At 42.5% G+C, this 23,663-nt stretch overlaps 1 protein-coding gene across 1 annotated transcript in view; it reads right to left on the bottom strand.

Moving 5' to 3' along the window:
* The window catches only part of pik3c2a (phosphatidylinositol-4-phosphate 3-kinase, catalytic subunit type 2 alpha), a 44,550-nt gene extending 21,823 nt beyond the window's left edge, over window positions 1-22,727 (bottom strand). The window contains exons 1-5 of the mRNA XM_080001686.1: window positions 22,662-22,727; window positions 16,811-18,035; window positions 8,357-8,454; window positions 6,444-6,604; window positions 1,059-1,179 (exon numbers count right to left, since the gene is read on the bottom strand). Of these exons, the coding sequence (XP_079857812.1) occupies window positions 1,059-1,179; window positions 6,444-6,604; window positions 8,357-8,454; window positions 16,811-17,956 (1,526 nt within the window). The 5' untranslated portion in view covers window positions 17,957-18,035; window positions 22,662-22,727. The remainder of the gene's footprint in view (window positions 1-1,058; window positions 1,180-6,443; window positions 6,605-8,356; window positions 8,455-16,810; window positions 18,036-22,661) is intronic.
* Window positions 22,728-23,663: the final 936 nt, after the last annotated feature.

The following is a 23,663-nucleotide window of genomic DNA, read 5'->3' as shown; positions in this document are numbered from 1 at the left end:
TCCGTTCACATTCTGAGGAGCTACCAATTTAACTGGACTAAAATGGCAATTAGGAGATTGGTAAGTAGAATAATATTTGGGTGGACTGGGTCATTACGGTCCTCCCAGGGGAGGATCCGTTCCCATGTATTCCAGATTAGATGTGAGTGTGCACGTCGCAGTGTGGTGGTGTCCGGGTGTGTGTGTGTGTGTGTGTGTGTGTGTGTGTGTGTGTGTGTGTGTGTGTGTGTGTGTGTGTGTGCGCGCGGGGGGGAGGAAAGGAGAAATAGCGACAGAAGTGACAAAAGACATCGGTTTCCAAAACCGTCTATCTCCTTACACACTCACTCTCTCCCTCGGTCTCTCCTTATGGCCTGCTCTTTATTAACCAGACTCCCCACCCGCTCACCCCTCGGGGGTTACTTTTTGCTAAGACAATTAGAGAAAAAGTCCGGCCGGAGGAATGTTGGCAGCCACTTCTGTGTTATTTTACATCTTCCTTTTCTTCCTCTTCTTCAGTGTGCTGTGCTCCCCCCAACTAGTGCAGAAGCCACGGGGAGGCAGAGGGAGGGCCAACGGGTTCATTCATGGCCGTGAGTCAGCATGCATGTGGTCACTTTAGGGATATTTAACCAAATAAAAACTGTTAAAGTGTTGTTAACGGTAATGCTACTGATTGTGGCTTTAAACAAACGACGATGCAGTAATTCTCAGTCATGACCAGTTGACATTCGTCCCATTTTCGAGGGGATCTTTGTGGACCATTTATCAATATCCATACTTGTCAGTTCTCATTTTGTGTGTGTATCTGTAATGCTATCTTTAAGTTATTCTTGACACTTAAGTCTGGATGAACTGACTTATGTCTAAAATGCCCAAAACATTTTCTGTTTTCATCTTTTCCTTCTGTTTCACAGTAGGGTCCCTGTGTAGTCTATTTGTAATCGTCCCACCTGCTGTGGCGTTCCAATGTCCAAACGGACCCAAGTCGCTACGAGCAGGGCGTGTGGCAGAGGTAATTCATTGTGAGTTCATTCTTGAGTGGTGGAGTGTGTATGTGTGTGTATGTATGGACTGACTTCTGCAGGACCTCCTCCTGGCCACAGACTTTGAGCAGGTAGCTGGAGAAATCCACCTGGTCCAGATCATCATGGACCCAGCACAGAGTCTGACCCACCAACAGTTCCACGGGAGAACTCACTGCGAGGGATGGAGAGAGGAGACTTTATCAACGAGAGACGAATGTAAATAGCTGCATTGATGGGTGGGAGACAGTCAGAAAGAGGTAAAAAAAAAGATTGAAGAAAGGAACAGAAGAAGGCCACAGATAACAAAGAAAGAGTCAAAAATCAAAAGAAAGAAAGAGGGAATACAGGAAAAAAGACTGAGGGGGCATGAGTTAGACAGAGAGAGAGAGAGCAGTAAAACCGAGAGAGGGGGTAATGAGAACAAGATGACAGTGTTACCTGCTCCACTTAACGCAAGATTAAAAATTTTAAACTTCCAAAAGTCCAAGGGGCTTAATGTCATCCAGGTTCCTCTAAATAAACTAATCCTCACCAAAATAAAGATAAATAAACAAACGGAACGGAGGATAAACAAAATACCATAAATAACTTTGTATAGGGGAAAAGCCCAAAGGGCATACACAAAATAGGAATTATAAAAAAAGACAGCATGAATTGAAACAATTAGCATTTCCTACGACATCATCAAGGCATGTAGATGTATAATATTTTTTTGTTGAATATAAAAAAAAATAAGTCCCGCCAGTAAACGCCATTTTAAAAATAAAAATAAAAAATGAATATTACTACCTGAAATCAAATAATTTCCGTGCGTGAACAATAAGAAACAAGTGCAGCCGCTATAATTAACATTTCACTTCAATAAAATTTTGATCAAATCAAAAACAAAATAAATATGGAAAGTAGGTCTAAATAGATAAAGTTTGTGGTGTTGTCCGTCTTCGTCAGGACGTCCTGTCGACATATTTTACACAATGAATATTTACCGTCCGCTTTGGGTCAGAACTCAAATATCCCCAAAAATACGCCAAACTATGGATGTATGTGTCCCTGTTGTCAACAATACGTCATCTTTCTGTTTCTCCTCTGAGTTGTTGATGCTGTGGCTCTGTCTCAGCTCCATGTTTACAAGCGCAACCTGTCCACAAAGGAGGGGGCGGGGCTTTGCTCTATATCGACAAACGTGATTGGTCAGAGGTGAAGCTTTCAGAACAGCTTTAGATCGTCCAAACTGATTGGCTTCCCGTTGCAACTTGCCAAGCGTGGAAATGAACAGATCTGCTGACTTTTTTTATCGAAATGATCCACCCAGCACTAATTCAAATTGTGCTTGGAGGGAATGTTCACCAGACATTATGACCGGAGAGATTTAAATATGTCGGACTTCAACAGATTTTCCCGCTCAAAAACCGGCAATTGCCAGATAACGGATACGCTTTTGTGTGTGTGTGTGTGTGTGTGTGTGTGTGTGTGTGTGTATAACCAGTAAATGAATTACTCAAAGAACACCTATATTTTTTTAAGCCTTTTTTTAGCCGAAGAATATATTTGCAATTTCCTCATTGCACTACATATTGCAGCTCGATGCGTGGCAGTGATTCTCCCATTAATGGATCAACTTTAAAGACTCTGATCACTGGGGTGGACTCCCAATGACCAAATAGGAGGTTTAGGTAAACAAAAGAAAATACCAGTTTTCCTTTAACAACAGCCTATGTAAGTAATTTTTGCAGTAAATAATCGTTTCCCAGCCCCAGGAAAGGCAAGACCAACGCATCCTTTAGAGGTCTCATGAAAAGTGACTTCTAGTGAGTGAGCAGGACTGTGGAACGCTCTAGGCTGACCATGGACATACGCTATCTTTCTCCCGGTTGATCCATGTTGTGCCTGGTGGGATTTTTCATAAAGTTTGAACCTGGCCCTGAATCAAAGGAATGCTTTGTTGGGGGGTTGGGGGGTTGTTTTAACAGTACTGCAGAGCGGGATTTGAGGTGCTTGTGTACGTTTCATCATCTGAGGTTTCCAGCGAGGGGAAGTAACTCAAGATGGGCAAGATTTACTCTGCTGTTTGGCTACTTCTTACTCATGTGCACATGCGCGCGTGCACGTCTATCCTGACCATATACACACACAAACAAAAAAGTACAAAGCTACTTATAGACAAGCCCTTGGACGCAGACATACACATACACACCCACACCTACATAAACAACCCTACGCAGATACACCTACCCTGATAGACACACACAGATGCAGATTTTTAAAGTTAAACACATTTCCATGTATGACTGAGAACGCACATGGCTTATTTATCTGGAATCAAGACACAAACGCAAATACAGATGCATGATCTAAGGTAGAAAAACAAACACATGGTAGTGGAAACAATCCAAGAGAAATGCAGACAAGCACAAGTCTACATACACAACCATCGCAGGCATGCACGCACGCACGCACGTACGCACGCACACACTGGCTCAAGCAATAACAGGCTTCCACCCTTCAGGGGACCACTGGTTCCAGTAGGTCGAGGCCTTCAGATGCACATTTCAGCAAACCACCTGATACGTTTCAACTTACACAAAGTGAAACACTTGGGAAAAAAAGCTCCAGATCCTTGATCCATAACCTCCGTGATTCCAGTATGATACAGACAGGGGAAAAATATGATAATCACATGGAAACCTCTTGAAACTTGAATTTCATATCCATATACATCATGGTACAGTATATGAATGAGAAATGCAGATGAACAGTAATGCAGTCAAAATATCATATTCAAGAATCGCGATTCTTCTCATTCATTGAGCTCCAGTTTAAAAGTAGATAAAGGGAGAAATACACTCCAGAAAATGGTACAGATGTCATATCATTATAGCTTATACCTTCTCTTCATCATTGATTTAGACCACATAGTGTCTATCACGACGATACGATACCACTAATAATATAAAAGCTATACATGGGGTGGACTGTTTTATAACCAAACTGTGGAAAATGTCGCATTTCTGCGGGAGGTTTGGGAATTCCCAGGCAGTTCTGAAGGAACCAGATCAGAAGAACGAACGCCTTACCGTTTCACACATGGTTCGGGAATGTTATTTTGGAGGTAGCATACTGTCACACTGGGCAGGCAACCGAGACACACGGTTGAATGAAAACAACACACACGCACACCATTTTTTTCCAATAATGAACTAGTGAGAATGTCTGAATGAAGAAATGTCTGTTAAAAAGTCTGTTCAATTAAAAACAAAACAAATTTAACAAACCTTCTTGGTCTGTAAGAAAGAATATTTAAAACCTCAAAACAGTTAATTGATAAATTAACGCGAACATAAAAAACTGCGTAAACTTTGCATTTGATTATTGTATTCATATTACTAACTACTACTTCTTAATGAATAGACACAATACATCTGAAATGGCGATTATGGCTATTTCAAAGAAGGTTTTGAGGTAAGATAAAGGTTATTCTTCACATTTACTTATCGTGAATTATATAATGTTACAAACATCTATTTGACTAAACAACCTCCTGCACATCTCTAACAGATACAAAGCATATCACATTAGCAGCTAACACAACTGTTCAACACAACTGCGACCAAATTTAGCATGACAGCTACTGGCTAGCAATTCAACTCCGAACACCGTCCATTGAGAGACTGATCTGGGGCTCCGATCCAATCAACGGTCAGCGCTGTGCATAATCTGTGCTACACAGTTCCCTTAGAGCGTGTCAAAACTGCAGCAATAACAAACAGTGTTGAGGCATGAAAGAGGAAGCATCGTTTCTTGCCAATGATTAACACCCAGCAAACCCATTTGAGGTGACGGACAGACCTGAAGGAGACACAACCGCACAAACAGCAGAGGAGAGGCACAGCTCTCGCTCTCGCTCTCTCTCTCTCTCTCTCTCTCTCTCTCTCTCTCTCTCTCTCTCTCTCTCTCTCTCTCTCTCTCTCTCTCTCTCTCTCTCTCTCTCTCTCTCTCTCTCTCTCATTTTGCGGTTTGCTGTTGTAGATGCTGCAGCTCTCTGAAAGTGGTTGGCAAATGGGGCTACCTGAGGCCACAAAACGTTTGCCAATTGACTCAATCTGGTTGCCGAGGGCAACTGGGCAACCGTGGCTGTCGAGCCCTGATAACTATAACTTTGTGCTAATTACATGGCTCCATAAAACACATGGAATCCATTTTCCATCACACAACTAAAATGCTCCTTATGCAAATACGTACCAAATCAAAATGTAACAAAGTCGCTTTTCAGTCCTATCGTAAACATGGTTGATATGGCTCTTGGCATTCCGTTTTTTTTTCCGGAAATCCAATAAGCGTAGGCTTTTTTTAGGTTATTGCATTAGTGAATCCCTACACCCAAAAAAAATAAAAATAAAAAAAAACAGGCAATCCTCAGACCACCAGAAACAAGGTGAGAACACCAACACAGACATGGTCCAGCAGTCCAGACTGAACTGCCAGACAGACAGAAAGTGACATTTATCACACAGTTGGGAGTAAACTTCAGACACAAAGGCTTTTGGTTTGCTGCCAGCTTCCTAGAGCTTGGCTTCAGCGCCAAGAGAAAGGTCTCTAGTGCAGCGAGGCGGCGTCATCTCAGGTCAGACCGTCAGACATTGGAGGGGGCAGTGCTCTGGGTGGCGTTACAAGTAAGAGGTCACTCAATGACACACACACACACACACACACACACACACACACACACACACACACACACACACACACACACACACACACACACACACACACACACACACACACACACACACACACACACACACACACCAGAACCCCCCCCCCCCAAAAAAAGAACAACCTTTATTTGTGTTTGTTCCTTGAAAGAACATGGTGTACTTCCCACGACAGGGGGGGGGGGGGGGGGGGGGGAGAGTTTTCTTTCGTGTTTGTGTGTGTGAGAGAGCTGACAGCTCTTAAAAGGGGGAAGGCTGGAGATTTGTGTATTAATCAGCAAAGTGAAGCTTTCCTACTACTGGATTTCAACCATTGCCTGTCATCTTCAGCATTAAGAGGAGAGTTTATTCCGGCCAAGCCTCTTGTGTTGTCAAAAAATAAATGGATTCGGCAGGAGTTCAAATGGTATCATTTAATTAAAATGTCTTTAACCCTATCTGGGAAGTCCAGAAACTATCTTGGAATAGCAGACATTCAATTTTAAAAAGGGAACCCTCAGACCTTGAGGTTAAAAAAAAAAAAAAAAAATGGTGATTGAAAATAAAAGTCCAGTATCAACATTTACTCACAAAATAAATAGTCACTTGTCGCTCTGAAAAAAGGACCATCTTAAGTTTTTCAAAACGCAATAAATCTACATTCCCACTATGAGATTTCTTGTAATCCCGCAAGTGACTGCGCCTCCCCTACAGTTCTAGCGGCAGACAGTTTGAGTGCCCTTACCGTCGCAGGTGAAGGTGACGGGCTGCTGGGAGTCAGAGATCTCAATGGACACCTTGACTGAGCATCCGCTGTCCCCTCCGCCGTCCCGCTGGGCGATGACAGGGCTGAGGACGTAGCCGGGATTGGTGGGCACGTCGCTGTGGGGGAACTGGGAACGCAGGCTGAGGGGGCAGGGGAGGGGAAGAAAAAAAACAAAAAACAAAAAACAAAAACAACAACATTTAGACGGAAAAAAGGGTTTCTTATGCACCTATACTGATAACAGCATCAAGGTACTCTGGACTGTCTCCACATGCAAATCTCAGTGCACCCACTGCATCCCACAGCATCAAAGTTCCCAGTAATAAGGATGCACTGATAGCAAGTCATTACGGGAGGACACGTTTTTGACCAATGAGATCATGTCAAACAACCAAACGAATGTTTGCATACGTAACTGAGATGGGAAAGTCAGCGAGGGAGATGATAAATATAAGAGAGAGAGAGAGAGAGAGAGAGAGAGAGAGAGAGAGAGAGAGAGAGAGAGAGAGAGAGAGAGAGAGAGAGAGAGAGAGAGAGAGAGAGAGAGAGAGAGAGAGAGAGAGAGAGAGAGAGAGAGGAGAGAGAGAGAGAGAGAGAGAGAGAGAGAGAGACGTGTCAGGAAAGCATAGAACAAACAATAGAGGTGCATATTCAAACCAAAAGTAGCCATTTCCAAGTGGTGCTTGAAGAGAACAAAGTCCTCACCCACAGTAGTCCGTCACTCCTGCCTGGCTTGTTAACGCCTTTATATTGTTCGGCTTGCACAGCTGGCAGACTACAAGGTAGTTCTGAAGCTGGCCTATTGCCCACGGTGCGCCATCTATGTCTTCATGAGACCCACAGTTCCTTTTCAATATAAATCATGCCTGATGAGCAACAGATAGGAAGATGTCATGGCAGGCAGTCAGTCAACCGGTTGGGCAAACAGGCAGTGAGAAAAGCGCCAGTGAGGTAGCCAGCCAGTCACCGAGGCAGCCAGCCAAGTAGGCAGATAGCCAGGCAGTCAGTCTGTCAGGCAAAGGAAAGGGAGGAGGAAGTTTTGGGGCAGTAAGAAGGGCGTTGACGGTATGATTGTAATGGAGATGGATTCCATTAGTGTTTTTCCATCTTTGCTCCGCCCAAACTCAGAACTTCTCAGTTTTTCATACAACATATAATTAAATAAATGTTGGTATGCTTGTTTCTACAGATGCATATACAAGTATTCTTGCCGAAAACTACAATTCTAATAATTACACAGTATTTTCTATTTAACATAAGATGTTGCAGGGGAGGTCTATGGTATTTTCATCAAATCGCAGGAAATCTTTACAGGACCTATAATGCTCCTTTTCACCAAGTAAATATGCGTGGTCTCTGAGGTCCCCACAACATATTTAATTTTTTTTTTTGCTGAAAATACCACTCGAATTATGGCTCAAATTATGCATTCTAACATACGTCCAAGCCACCCTGTCTGAAAACGGGCTGTTTAAGTGGGTGGAGCCCCCCTCCTGAGGGCCCTAGTTCTGTGAGCTGATGGGGTTTGAGCACAAGTTCCGGGTTCTGTGAGCCAACGGCATTTGAGCATGGCTGCGGGTTTCGTAGTATTTACTCTGTAAACTTTCACTGATTTCACCTTATCAGTCCACCAAAATCTGTTTGTGAACAAATTTGATGCGAGAAATGAGCAATCCAGTTATGCATAAAGGGCCCAAATGTAATTTGTCATGTGGAAAGAAAATGTACTAACTTCAAATGTTCAAAGATCAATTCAATCAATCAATCAGCATCAGAAACAGCAGAGGTACACAGCTTTTCTAACGTAACAGCATTTGAGGCTGTTATGGCTCTTCATGGGCAAAGGCAGGGACATTTGTTCTTAATGTACAGACGGGAGTCAAGAGTCTTACGTGGCGACATCTCTACAGAAGGCTACGGCTTCGAGGTTCTGTGCGTCACATTGATCCAGAGCTGGGTGCTTTGCCGTCCCTCTGCCTCGCCCCTTATCCTACAGAACACACATATACACACATTGAGTCATTTCACCTGAGGACATGCACAATAACACAGAGACGCATAAAGACAGGCATTGACACGATGACACATAGTGTAACATACATAAGTAACATAAGTAAAATAAGTCAAGCCATGAGATGGGACTGCTTTTACTTTTCATTTTAAGGCTGAAAACCTTTGGTTTTTTTTCGATAGTAAAGCGTTCAGCGAGGCTGTGCTATGAACAGTTATAAATGATGGGACCTAACATTTTAATAAGGTCTGGGTTAAAAAAAATTACAAAGCTATCCTCTGTCCTCCACCAGAAGACCATTCTGATGATTTATCTGTGTGGATCTTCTGGGCACAGAAAGGGCTTTGATTGCAAAACACCTCAGCAGTGAGTGAATGGAAGTGTCAGTGTGGGCCAGACGTTTAGACAAAAGTAAACACACGCACGCGCTGACAAGAATTGGAGTCCTACAGTTGTAAATGTTTCAGGCTCTTTCTGGCACCCTGTGGAGATTCCTGGACACGAGCTGGCTGTTGGGAACTGTGCCTCCCCCCCACTACCAACCCCCGAATCCTACTGCTGTCTGTCTGACTGCCAGCAGCATAGGAATGTACTTCCTGCAGAACAGGAAATGAGAGGTGGCAGAGTCCCTTCGCTCTTCCTGCAAGTCTTTCTACAGTCAGAAAAAGAAAATGCTCTGTCATTGTTGGAATTCTGTGGCTGTGACATCACTTCCCACTGGAAAAGAGAGACATAGGCTCAGTGAGAGGAATGGGAGGGCTGGATAAAGAAAAGTCCCCATCCATGAGGTGAAGGAAATTCTTGGAATGCCTTAATAATAGGTTACCCTTTTCGACACAGCGTTTGAGAAGATTTTAAAGAGATTTATAATGGGGGGCAGGCAAAGACAAAATAAAATGTTTTAAAACTCTCAAGATTTGTCTCAACTCGTCAAAACATTCATGGAGTCATGGTGGGGAATGTGAAACGGAACAGTATCGGTATGTTACACGTGGAGCACAACTAACTGTGCATTAAAACAAAATGCAGGACTGTGCAGGGTGTTGACAAAAAGGGCCAAAAAGCTCCTTCATGGGCAAGAATTATTATCATGATAAAAAAAAAAGACTTCAATGAACAATAACCACTGACTTTCCATATCGCTACTGTGCAGATTACAGAGCACATGGCTCTTTAATCTGAGAGAAATTAATTGAACTGACATACACAAATGACACAGATAAAGATGAGATAGAGACATAGAGAAATAGAGATAATAACACAGTGAACATGGAAAGAGAGAGAGAGAGAGAGAGCGCAAACGCATTATTAATGTTGATGGTTTGAGTGGGGACAATTTCATCAAAAACAAACACAGGCACATGAGCCAGGGGAAGCTGTGTTGGCTGACCGTCACTCTGAACAACACACACCTCGTAGCGTCGGATAGGCCTGCCTTTGTGTCCTCCAGTCTGTTGTATTTGGCACGGTCAGTGATGTCCTGCCGCCTGAAGGCATGAGAACCACCACCTGATTCACATGCTGACTAATCCACCATCACACACTCCCTTCTCCACGCTCTGTCTGTCTGCCTCTGTGTGTGTGTGTGTGTGTGTGTGTGTGTGTGTGTGTGTGTGTGTGTGTGTGTGTGTGTGCGCGTGCGTGCGTGTGTGTGTTATCGCTGTTCCTGCCTGACTGACTGTTTTATCTAACCATCTTTCTCTGTCCGAACAGGTCTCTCCTGCACCGGATAGTATACTCAACGGTGACTTTACAGCCGTGCCAGTGGTTTCCCACCACAAGCTGGATGCGTTGCTGCTTGTCTGGAATGTCATCTTTAGTCACATTAAATTGATCCGGCTCACAGCACAGTCTATGTCAAATTATATCTATGTCAGCTCTCTCTCTCATAGACGGCACATTTCTAGACATGGTTGTAAAACAGCTCTGCCTGGAGGCTGCATCTGCGTCTGGTTTCGGGAGAGCCAAGTGACATACATCTAAGTGGTAAACTACTAGACTTAGTATTGACAAATTTATTATAATGGTGATCACTTTGATATGAACTAAGTCACAAATTCTGCATGTATACAAAAGATTCTATGTTAAAAGTAAACATCTGATATTTATTATGTATCTACAGTACAAGATAAGCCTGACTCACATGCATTAGGTGCATGGCGCAGAGAGAGTAATGCGATGGACAGATCTATGTTAAATAGGTTTGTGTTATTTTTTGTTGGTGGCGCTTTACCGACAACAATTTTGCGCCTCCTACTGAATCACATTTTTGAGCTTTCGTCCCCAAAGACACACTTCTGCTTCTTTAAAGTCGTCTCTCTTGAATCTTCACACCTCCCCAGAAGTGCAAGAAGTGGCTTTCTGGCCTGTTGCACAGCATCATTACGAGAACAGTATAAACTATGTTGCAATGTAAACAGAGCAAACACACATGGGACTGATGGCCCAAATCCGACCAAAAGGACGGCAAGTCGTACACAATTCCCCGTTTGTACCTCTAGGTTCTCTGCATATACACTCGCAGATGTGTGTGTAAGGTTGGAAATTTTTTTAATTAATAAATACACAAGGATGATGATGATAGATTTCTCATTTTGTGAAGAAATGCACAGCTTATGCACATTTCTGTTCAGAAGTTTAATGAATGAAGACCCAGACCCCCAGGGCTTTCTATGGCTTAGAGACATCTCTGTGTTTACAAACACCTTCTTCAACACCATTGTATCACTACTGTCATTTAGATAATATTATCAATTTCTGGATTTTTGCTGATAATAAAACATGTAATGAGGTTTAAACTAGACTAGCAGAACATCGCTCATACATCTATGACACTGTCACTATTTTACACTATCTCAAAAGCGTGACTGGCTACTTACTGAAACAACAAGTTGAACTGCGGGTCTTAAAACGATAACAAGAACTTACAAGCATTTGGATATCATGCATAATTGCATCTTCAGTGTGATGGAGGATGAAACCTGGGTGTTTACTTACTGTACAACTCCAGAAATTAGACACTGCACAACCCCTCTATTAAAAACGAATGAATATGTTCCTTACTGCAGTTTCACACACAGCACTAATGAAGACTGCTGACCATGTTTGTTCACTGACCACATACACATTCACCATCACGCCACATTTATTCTATTTATCTATTACACACCTTGGAATCATAGCATGCACAATATTAGAAATTAAATGAATTTGATATATTGTGAGCGCCTTCAGATTCTCTGAATTGAATACCTAGTTGAAATACTTTTGAGTGGTTTCCATATACATTAACAGATATAAATTACAAAAGAAAATTGGCAGTTTCTTTGCAACCATCTCATGCGTTCCTTCAGGGAGACCACATGCAATGACAACAAATTTGACTTCCCTTTTCAATCAGGAAGTCTTCTAAATCTATCTCCTCTAACTCAATTTCCCTGCATTAGGTACATGTTGTGGTTAATGGGATATACTGACTTTGAGGCCAAGAAGCTACATAAATAGTTGTATATAGAGCAGGCCAGTGACAACAGTGGAGGTAGTTCAGTCCCGGAGAGTTCATGATGTTTTAACTGTTTGTCTGTGAAAAAGAAAAAAGTTAATCAGAGCACACCAAAACAATTAGAAAGCTGGGTTGAAAATGGTGCTTGCCAGTGTATCTGGAATCTTTTTTGTTTTGGACAAGGATTTTAACTGCACTCCTCCTTCCTGCATCGCGCCCAAAGTGAAAGGGTGTCTGTGCGGTGCAATGACGCAGAGTAGTTAAAGGGTGTAATTAGAGGATAATTAGTGCCAATGTGGCAGAGATTAGAATATGGGAGTATAGGACTATGAGAAATCCTGGATGGGCTTCTAAAGGGCTATTGTTATTGTGAGCGGAGGATTTCAAAATTGCGAATCATTTCATCCGAGCAAAGGCACCGCCTTTTAGAGTGTGTATAATGTAGGGCTGAGCAGATATTATTGTTCAGTGCCTTACAGTGGTATTGCACTGTGATAGAACTCAGAAATTGTCATATTGACAGACAATTTTGTAGTGTGTCAAATGTTTTATTTGTTTGTTTAATTTCACAAAAGAATAAGCCTAAATTATCACATATAGATGTACAGTACATAGATCATGCTCGTATTAAGATTCTTGGACGCGTGGAAAATGACAAGGCCTAGTTAAGTGTGTTAAACTGTAACACAGCGGAAGCCAGCGGTAACCAAGAGCTGGCTCTGAGGCGTGACGGCCAAACTGTAGATAGTGCTGTTTGTTTGACTGTCCTTATCTCTAAAGCCAAGCTTTAAATTCAAGTAGGAACGCAGCAACTCAATACCCAAACTCAGAGAAAGAAATAGACAGAGTCAGTTTGAAACAAAGAGGACAAAGAATGGAAGTCAAAAAAAGTGCATAAGAGTGAGAAAGAAAGGATAGCCAGGGAAGGGAATGCCACAGAGGCTGAACAGTAGACACGGGATAGAAGAAAGTGAGCGATTGATAAGGCAGAGAGAGGGATGGCAGTAGGAGAGAAATAACAGACTGCATTGAACACAGCGACTGACGGTGACAGAATGATGGACAGAAATGCAAAGAATTGAGCGACAGCAAATTAAAGAGAGACATTGAGGAGGGTCCGCAATGAGAGAAACGGAGGTGAAATAAATGAAGGAGAGCAACGAGGAATGGTTGATGGACAGCAAATAGTAGAAACAGAACAATCAAGGTTGAAGTAAAGACAGAAAGACGAGAGAGAGAGAGAGAGAGAGAGAGAGAGAGAGAGAGAGAGAGAGAGAGAGAGAGAGAGAGAGAGAGAGAGAGAGAGAGAGAGACTACGTGGTCGATAGCCTCGCTGTGACTAAGCCTCCGAGCTCAAACTCATTTGTTCCATCGTACATCCGCCTGCGCGCACGGCCACATCTTACAGCGCAAGTCTGCCAACCCCACCAAAGGCCTGGCAGCCATCGCCCGACTCTAAACTGTGAACACTTGTATATTGTGCTTCATGAGAGCTTGAAAAAACAGTCATGCGGAAAAATCGCAAGTATGTGATGGGGTGTGAAATGAAAATGAAAAACGAAAATGAAAACAAGCGTACAGACAAACACTGGTAAATTCTGACGATGGCTGGGAGTCTCTCCTACCAAACCTAACAGAGTGGTGAAATAGAACGGCGTAGCGGGTGGATGAAGGCATTCCAGGTGCCACATGTGCAAATGTGTGGTGAGGGATTAATAAATGGTTCGGGATAGACCTCTTTATTCTGTAACAGAGAGGTTGGGCGGGTGTCTCATTTCCGGATCCGTACCGTAATTTAACACCCAAGACTCCTGCTGATCTTCCTCCCTCACAAGGTTTGGAATTACTGCCAGCCAATGACGAAGAGCTTCTGGCCGGGGTTGGTAAATCTAAAGCATCTTTTGGTCTCCTTGTCAGCAAGTCAGCTTGTGAAGTTGCTCAATCCAACTTTTCACGGCTAAAATAACATCAAAAAAAAAATATTTGTCGATAACTATCTAAATTTTCTGGTGGCAAAATTCTAATTTGACTTGCCATAGGGGCTGGGTGGTAAGTTTAAATAATAATAAAAAACAATGTTTGTATCATGTTTGTCACAGCCGTCTCAGTGATTACTTACATCAAATTATAGACAAAAACAGATTCTTATAAAACTCCCCCTCATAGTTCAGACTTTGTATGATATCATTTATTCTTTTGAGAGTCATTTACCATGCTTCTTTGTAGGGATCAAAAAGTTATTCTCCTTTCCTATCCGGCATTTTTATATGGCCTTTGGCATCGAGTTTCTACATTGGAGATATTTGCTGTTATTCTACACTGGTATGAGACGAATATCAAATGCCAGCATCAGCGCTCACCTCTGCGATACCTTTATTTCTCCACCAAACATACACGCGCAAACCACGTGAGTATAGGGTTGGCATAGCAACTCCTCAGGTATGGAAGTGGTGGCGATGTGGGGGGTGGGGGGGGTCTGGCGCTCAACAAATGAGCTGCCTTGTAGGCCCTGTGGGTGTGGGCTTGTTCCAGCTTGTACCAACACTCTTTGCCATGCCAACATACGGGACAAGGGGAGCAAACAAAACACACATGCTCTCCCAGCAGCCTTGCCAGATATACAATAATTATTACATTTCTATGATAGTTTTGACCTCTGTAGGATGTATGAACAGTGCTACGGTACTAAGAGAGCCAAAAAAATGTTGTGTTTGAGAGGAGGATTGAGTTGAGTATATGATGCAGCTTTGAAACCATCTACTGTTGCCGCTCACATTGTCTTATTTAATGTTGTCCTTGGCTAACCTGACCCTGGATTTGATGTAAATCAAACAGAGATGTGGCTGTGACTTGCTGCAACTATTCTCACTTGTGCTTGATCATCTTGTGGACTGGGGTTCTTACACCGACAAGAGCCCAGGTCCTGGTTGTGTAGCTACATGATACTGCCAAAAGTCATTACCAGTAACCTGACACTATATAAGCAAAGAAGATGTATGACGTATGGACTTATGCAGATGACCTTGACTACTTTCTTTGTTGTTTTTTGTATAACAACAATTTGCGGGAAACAATCATTTCAAGGTCTTATAGTCATGATCTTATATTTTACTTCTGGAAAAGTCTCTTTTACGCTCCTTTACGCTATCTCCTGACACTCAAACACAGCATAGTTGAAATGAAAATGACTTAATTTCGCCAAAGATCTTTTTACATACATATGTTCAAATGAAACATCTCCACTGATATAAAAGGCCAAGCAGTGTAATTTCTGCGAGTGGAAAAAGAATAATCGTCAACGGTTTGTGTTTCGCAAACGCGTCCCTGACAGACTAGAAGTTAGACGTAACATATAGGCCAACTGCAAATAAACAGTTTCTATTTTCCAGCAGGACAGACATTCCTCAGCCATGCAAGACAGGCAGAAGTGGCCTTTGAACAAAACAAAAATAGTTTTTTCTCATGCCAAACATTGATTTCAGGTTCTTTGCTCTAAAGGCTCACTCAGCCGAAGGGCATTTATAATTTTTGCTTTCATATTGGGGTGTATTTATAGACACATTTCCATGACATGTCCAAACCCTTTTAAGACATTTCATACACTTGTGGATCTTTCGAGGCCTGAAAATGCAATTTTAAATACCCCTTCATCGTTGCCTGGTATTCCAAGGCAGTGAGTAAAACCCTGAAAATGATCCATTAAACAGCTGCAAGGTTAATTATCACCCTGCCTGGTGAGGGAAAAATTCCACACTTGCCAATTCTTCTGGCCTGATACAGAAACACAATGAGAACATGAAATGTTTTTCTTTTTTTTCCGCACTGTAGAAATAAAAGATTAAATAAAAAAAAATAAAAATAAAATCTGAATATTTCACAGAACAGCTCATCCAAGCCTTACTCAATAATCTTACTGGGCAGGACATAATCAACTTCTGGTTACTCTGACCTCTTAGAAATACAAGGAAGAGGAAATACAATGACCTCATGTTAGGCTTCTGTCATGTACATGTCAGTGCTGAGAAACTGCCCCACATAAAATATCCTGCAACTTCACCTCGACAAAGCACTGGCAATCCCTGCTATCTTATCTTTCGTGGAAAAGGACATGGGATATTTGGTACTCGAATACAGAATTCTGTGCCACTTGCCCACAGGCCTGCCCCACATGACTGGTCTAAATATTCACCATAATAAATTAGCCATTTTTTCCTACTTAAGTCACAATTCTTCATAAATTGAGTTTGAGCTAAAGTGGGGTCAAACACTGGGCAACTAACCACCATGAAATTTTTAATTACAGGGCAGCATATTTGAAGGGATGTTACTGCCGCAGCTGATAAATGAACGTGGAGCATATATAGTAACAAGCCAAGCTTTTTTAGCATTGTGGCTGAAAAAGAAGATGGTCATCTCTTCTGGCTCACTGATATTTGGTTCTGTGTCACGGCTGTGGCTCTGTATAGTGTTTTTGTCTGCCTGTTTCTGCCAACAATGTGGAACATACGTGAATGGGCTTTATGAAATTCGCTTGTCATTTAGATTCAGGGGTGCACATGATACTGGATGTATGATATTGCCCTGAAAACAGTGAATCAAAGTCTGAAAATACCACCAAAACCTGCCTTTTTCCCCCATGTTAGATGTCTCTGATGATAGAAGCGTGTTAAATGCCTCTGATGGCCCCAACTTACGTTTTCAGCATACTGTTGTCAAGGCAACAGATCCAATCACTACTCTGCACTGCAAGATACTTAGAAGTTTGGAATCTACTGGTAGTGGAAAAAAAATGGTATTGGTGCTTTTCCACAATTTTTTCAACCGCGATCCTACCTGATTGTTTGGTTTGTTCTGGGATGAGGTCCTCGGGATGTTGAGTGAGTGGCTCCTGGTGACAGTTTCCCCCGCTGATGACCTCCTTGACTGTGAGCGAACAGAGGGGGATGCTTTCACCTCAGTGGGCGGGCTGCTATCGCCTACAGTCTCAAGCACTGCATCCCAAGGGTCTCCAGCAGGACCACCTTCTGTGGTCACAGCCACACCCGGTGCCGGGGAGGCTTCCTCACTGTCAGTCTTGTGTTTGTGTTGTGTAAGTGGGTCGAGGTCAAGCCACTCGAAGCGGCTGATGCTCGAAGGTTCTACCGCTGAAGGCTGCTGAGGTGGCGGGTGGGGTGCCAGGGAGGCAGCGGCTGCCGGCGCCGAATCTAGGTCGGTGCTCGCCGACCTCCAGTTCTTCACGTACTCCGAGGTGCTGGCTATCTTGTCGAGGAGTTTGGCCATCTCCGGGTTGATGGCGGGTTGCTGATAGACAATGGGAGCGGAGGTCTGAATCGGAGTGAAAGCCAGGAAAGCTGGATGCTGTGTCTGTAAGGCCATGAAAGGAGACATTGTGGGGTTCAAGCCATTTTGGAAGGTGACTGGCTTGGGGAATTGGGTAGAGGGGAACATCTGGGTTGGCTGGTGGGTGGGAGTGGAGACACTGGAAGTTGAAGGGGTGGTGAGAACAGGTGTCCACTGGCTACTTTGGAAAGGGGAGGGGTTACAGACATAACCACCAGGATAGGAGGCGTTAAGATTGAACCCCAATAACGAAGAGGGGCGCAACACTTTTCCAACGGTATCATCCAGTAGGAGCTTTTCAAGCTCCTCATCTGTTAGCTTGTCAACATCAATATCCCTGAACTTATCCCTTTCTGTTAGTTTCTTGGTTTCCGGGAAGACAATGAGGTCTTTCTCTGGTCTGACATTGGAGGTTGGAGGTCGTGGAGCAGTAGTGGTTGATGATGTAGCTGGTTTTGGTCGAGAGGAGGATGAGGAAGGTGCAGAGGAAGACAAGGGTGTTGACAATGAATGAGTGAGTCTCTTCTCCCTTTGCAATTTTGCTAAAGCTTCTTCCTCCATGCGCAGGGCTTCTTCTTTACCCACAACCCCCTTGGGCTTGGGGACATTGAACCCATTACCACTGGATATCTGAGCCATTGTGTCAACTTGAAGGTGCCATGACTAAATTCTTGAAGATCGGTGTGGCTGCAAGGCTGGAGAAAGCTTCTTCAAAAACCTGAAAAAAAATAAAATAAACTTTTAAACATACTTTTTAATAATATTGAGAATTGGTGACATATTTATGTTTTGTTTTTGCCCCCCCCCCCCCCCATCACATAGTTTAAAGACAGTGTTTTCCCAGCGCACCCATAATCTGACCGTCTTAGCTATAAAGTTGGCAATAGAATAGCTGACTCAACTTAGCTGACAGTCCAAGGCAGAGAGAGAAAGAGGAAGGTACAAAATAAATCTCACTACGGTTATTTGAGTCATGCTGCCCTGGAAATTCATAGCAGCACAGCTTACACAATGTACAGGCAGAGCAAAGGGTGTCCATAAAAGGCTGGTAAAAGCCTCAATGTCACAAGGAATTTACTTGTAAGTTTCAATGCAATTCTATGCACACAAAAAAACGGTAGCCGAGTCTTTAAGTCTATGGTGCTCTGATCAAGTTTCAGGCCTGTTTCAGAACTGTTTATTGATTGGCTGCTGTGTTACAGTACACAGTGTATGCACAACTGATAGTTAATTCTGTTGGCCCTGGAGAGAAAGGAAACAATTAGGTCACGTTGCAAACCCACGCACAGAGTGTTTACTGCATGCATATTGATTAGTGCATTCAAGGTAATCACTACAACAACAACAAATCTATTGGACTATGTGTTGTTGACCTTGAAAACTGAAAGACTGCATTTGTTGACAGTCACAGTTGTCTGGGGCTGCCACTGGACTATCCGAGAAACCAAACAATCAGGTACGATGTAATTTGTAAGAGGGCGACACGTGGCATACAGTACCTTCCATAGAATAGAGTAATCCTATCAAAACAATGTAAAAATGTGTATGCAAGATTAGTCACATGAACTTGTTAGAGGATGAGTGAGCGGTAATAAAACTCACGATTGTTTCACTATGGCACAATCCTAACTACTATTTTACTAATTAGCTTCTGACAGGAAAGAGGCCAGGCTGCACCAAGTCCATGACATGAGAAACACATTGGTGGGAAGTGTGCTTTGTGCTCCTTAAATGAGACAGTGCTTTCTCAAAGCAACCCATTCATCCAATGATCACAGCCCCAGGGTTGAGTGAGTTCCCTCTCTCCCGCAGGCGGCACAGGCCTCTCCTGAGCCCCCCACCCCGCCCTGCCACAACCCCCATTGTGGTGAAGAAGGCTGGCTGTGCTGGGACTCAGGCTAGCCTAGCACAATTGTACAGCTGAGGAATTTGGCATGCAAGGCACTCAGGCACCCTCTTTCTTTCTTTCCGTCGCTCCCTCTCTATGTTACCAATATGTTTGTGTCACAGCCAAGACTGTCTTATCAGCTGTGCTAATATCAGAGCTTGGGGCAAGGTTTTCGCAGACACTGACAATGTGGCGGGACTTATTGAACTGGGAGTGTTTAAAGCCGCATTCAGCCGACAGCACAGCTCAGGGAGTTATTATAGAAAAATAAATGCCCATGTATTTTGGTGCTCACTGGGCTAACCGATGGCTGTACTTCTGCTGTAAGAGGTTTCAAGCTCTGCCCGAAATAGTGAATCTGTATATTACCAAACTTGTACTGCTCTTTACCACTCGATTGGGATAGAGGAATTTGTCCTGAGAAGTCTCAGGTTTACATCTCTTAAGTAAGTACATTTAATTTATTAGGGTTAAGGTCCTGTACAACAAAAAGATTAAAGATAAAATAAATCTAAATAGGAAGTTAGAAACAGGAGTACAGAAAAGAAAAATATAAAAGATAAAATAGTAGAGAATACAGAAAATAAAAGACCACAGAAAATAATATAAAAAAACATTAAAAACTGCACAGAAGGAAAATCACACATAACAAAACAAAGGTAGGAGTCCTTTCTAAGAGCCCTTAGGCAAAAACAATAAGGTCCTACATGCCTATAAATTAATCTGTAAAACAACTGCCAAACAACTGGCCTAGATAGAATTGAAAATTGATAGATAAGGAATAGTTTTTAAACTAAAACATGATTGTTATGTCCCATAATGGCATCCGTTTTTAATCCTACAAAAAGTTATAGGCTCTTGGAATGTGTCAAATTCAACTAATGTCATTTGGGGATACGTGAGGGGACTTCGACGGAACAGTGGCTTCCGTAGACAAATCTTACCATCAGGTCTGTTTCAAAAAGGAAACTTTAAACTCTGGACAACCTTTCGCCCGGAAACAAGAACAGAGAGCACAGATTCCTGTGTTTAAGTATACTCATTAGAACTTTTGACAATGATAAATAGTAATGTTGTATGAGAAGTACAGTGTAAAAAAATTCTGTATTATTTAGGTTTGCAATGCTTCCCTTGTATTACAGTGTATCCATCATCAGTCCTATTCCAGTACAGTATAGCCATAAATAAATTTGATGAGTGAAATGAGTGAACAGATTCAACATTCAGAGGTCACAATAGCAGACAGAAATCAGGGATCATGGACCTCTCCCAAGATTACTTAACTAACAGATTGAGAAAATATTTTTTCAGAATATTTTGTATAGGACAGGTGAGAACGAGTCTCACTACTGAAGAACAAGGAGATGTTTGACTACAGAGCCGCTGATCAAAGTGCAAAAAAACATCTTTAAAATAGGAAATAAATAACCACTGCAAGTTTATATGACTACAAGATCCTGTTAACATTCAGTTGGGGGGCATATACAATTCTACAGAGTGCTTTAACTTGGGAAAATCCACCACAGACACTATATTTGTTCACATGCCAAGCTTAAAAAAGAAACAAAAATAAGCATTCTAACAGAAAGCTAATCCCCTGAAGATAAGAGAAGTACCCACATAACTCAGTGGGATCATAGTTTATCCTTGATTGAAAAAGATGCCAAAACAATATGACTTTCGCAAATAGCCTTGCACAAATATAAAGTTATTTTAGGTCAACTTTATCTTTTGGTGAAAAATAATTGTCAACCTTCATTCAAATTCAGAAATAGATCACTTTACTTCCAGACCTACCTTATACAGTACATGCAGTATAACGTCGGTGTATTTCTATGCAACCTTGTATTTGACTATATATATATTGGAATTTTACGATTGAATATTTTTTTTCCTAATCACTTCCCTTGCTCCATTGTCCTCATGTCTGTAATAGTTCAAGCTGTGTTACTTTCATGTCTTGTTTTTATTCGATACAGGGTGAAGTAAGGTATAGGAAGCACTTTCCCAGCAGGCTGTAAAACTGTTCACAACAGCATCTCAAGAAAACTTACCCTGTAGTTTCAGGGTCAATAATGTAGTGGATTTATAATAGATTATATAATACTAAACATAATTTCAGTTGCAAAAATCGGAGTAAAAACAAACATAATGGGTCAAAGCCGACAGCGACTTGCTATTTCGCAAACAAATCCACCGTTATTTATTTTGCTCGAACAAAACCCACGGATAAGACTGTATGTAATATGTACTAGGTCATAACTGAGGTGTAATTGCTAACTTGTGTTAAATGTGCACCTGTTGGATAAAACCCAAGTAACTGAATATATGCCAAAAACTCAAAAAGTGTTTGTGTCCATTTAGTTTCTCTTGCGTTCAACCTACGATCAACAGATCTGTTTCAGCCGAGTCATGGAAAGTAACAGAAGTTACAAAGTAGAAGTATTTTGAATAAACTCTACTTGGTACATTTTTCAATTAAGTATATTTAGTTCAGGGATGTTGAACTTTTACTCCACCACATTTCAAAGCAAATATAAATACTTTTTGCCCTATTACATTTCTAACACAGTCTCGTTATTTCAGCTAAAAAAACAAAACAAAACAGGAATTTGATTTATTTGTTTTCATATTTGAAAATGACTGACACCAGCTATTCTATTTTTTTGTGTAAATTGTAATCAGGATCTGCATGAGCACTCGTATGCAGACAAAAGGTACAATAGTACTTTTATTACTTAACCTATAATGCCGTATTTATATCTATTATAGTTATATCAGGGCACTGGATATGATAAGTTCCATTTCTTTCAATAATATATAAATAATAATAAATAATACATTTAAAGAGCCGGTATTTATACACTTTCACTCGAGTAGAAATGCCAACGTACTAGAGTAGTTCTGTGCTCCGGTATTTGGGCATTTTAATGCTTTAATTATTATGCTTTAGCTTGAAGGGACAGGTGTGATGACTTCTTACTGTTTTACCGGACGTGGAGAGCCACAGTTCAACTCTTGACACCAACTTGTCACAGCAAGTTCCACTCTGAGCCCGTTAGCGGTTAGCATGTTAGCAGAACCGGACCAACCCCGAACAATAACAAACAGCAGCAGCAGCAACAACAACAACAACAACAACAACAACAGCAACAGACAGCCCGTTCAATTCGCGAAGGTAAACACTTGATTTCCCCCGCAAAACTTTGATCGACACTGATTTCCCCGTCCCGAGCGCTGCAGTGAGTGATCTGCCAACTAAGTCAAGCACAGCAGGAAAACTCGGCTTTTTTGTGTGTGTGTGTGTGTGTGTGTGTGTGTGTGTGTGTGTGTTCGTTCGTGCGGGACAATAACAACGACAGCAGTCGCGGCCATGAAGGCGAATGGCGGCGACCGACGAGTCCAACCCTCGAACCGCTACTCCCAAACTTTTAGGCGAACCGAGCGAGGTGTTACCTTTCGGCGGCGTCGGGCTGTTTGGAGCCATTTCTCCCGCAGCTGCAGATCCTCGGCGCACTGGCGGAGGCGGCACGTCAGTTCCTGTTCAGAGGCAGCACCTCGGCTCTGCCGGTGCCGGGACGCCGCGCACGCGTCGACACCGTAGAACAGCGCCACCGTGCGGCTAGAAGGAGCCACCGTTCACTCGGAACTATGGAGGGACGTGTCACAATTAACAAAAATATATTATCATAATAATAATAATACAATATATCAATTTATCAACTACCACCTAGTGTACACAACTGTTATTTACAATGCATATGCAAAATGTAGTCTAAGTCTTAAGTATCTTAGTACCATCGACCTCGTTTGGGAGTCCTACGTCACATGATAGAACAGCTATTGAACTTTCAATTATACCAATGAATAAATAAATAAATACATAAATTACTAAATAAAACAGGAGCTTTTAATTTGAAATCGAAAGGCTGTGCAACGTCTAGCCTCGGTCCGAGTGATTTGATGAGCTCGTTTCGGAGTCCTCAGTCACATGACAGAGAAGCTATTTCCATTTCAATTCGAGTCTTGTCACTTGTGCGCGATCCCCAACGCTCCATCGGACCAGCGACCGACGCTCAGCGCCGCCGCTGCCCGCGAAGCCGCGCCTCGTTCCGGGGACGCGATCCGCCGCTCTCCCCCGTGAGGTCCGGACGAATGTCTGTCGAACATCTGCACGTAGAACCAACTTTTACCGCGGTTATCGACGGGGTCATTACACTGTTGCATCGCCCAGAAGAAAAAAAACAACATCCATCAATATACTGTGTGTTCAGCTGTGTGTTCTGGTTCTGCTTGTTTTGAGTTCACAGCCGTGTCTCCCGGTCCGTCGCTACCCCCGCGATCCTGGTTCAAAATGATAATATACAAACATTCGGGTAAAACATCACCAGCACACACAGGCACCACCTGTTCGCTTTCCCACGGGTGACGGAACCGCGTCATGACGTCACTGTACAC

Source organism: Zeus faber, assembly GCF_960531495.2.
Source record: "Zeus faber genome assembly, chromosome: 6".
NCBI lineage: Eukaryota > Metazoa > Chordata > Actinopteri > Zeiformes > Zeidae > Zeus > Zeus faber.
Note: the sequence above shows the minus strand (reverse complement) of the source record. Positions and strands in the feature narration are given on the sequence as shown.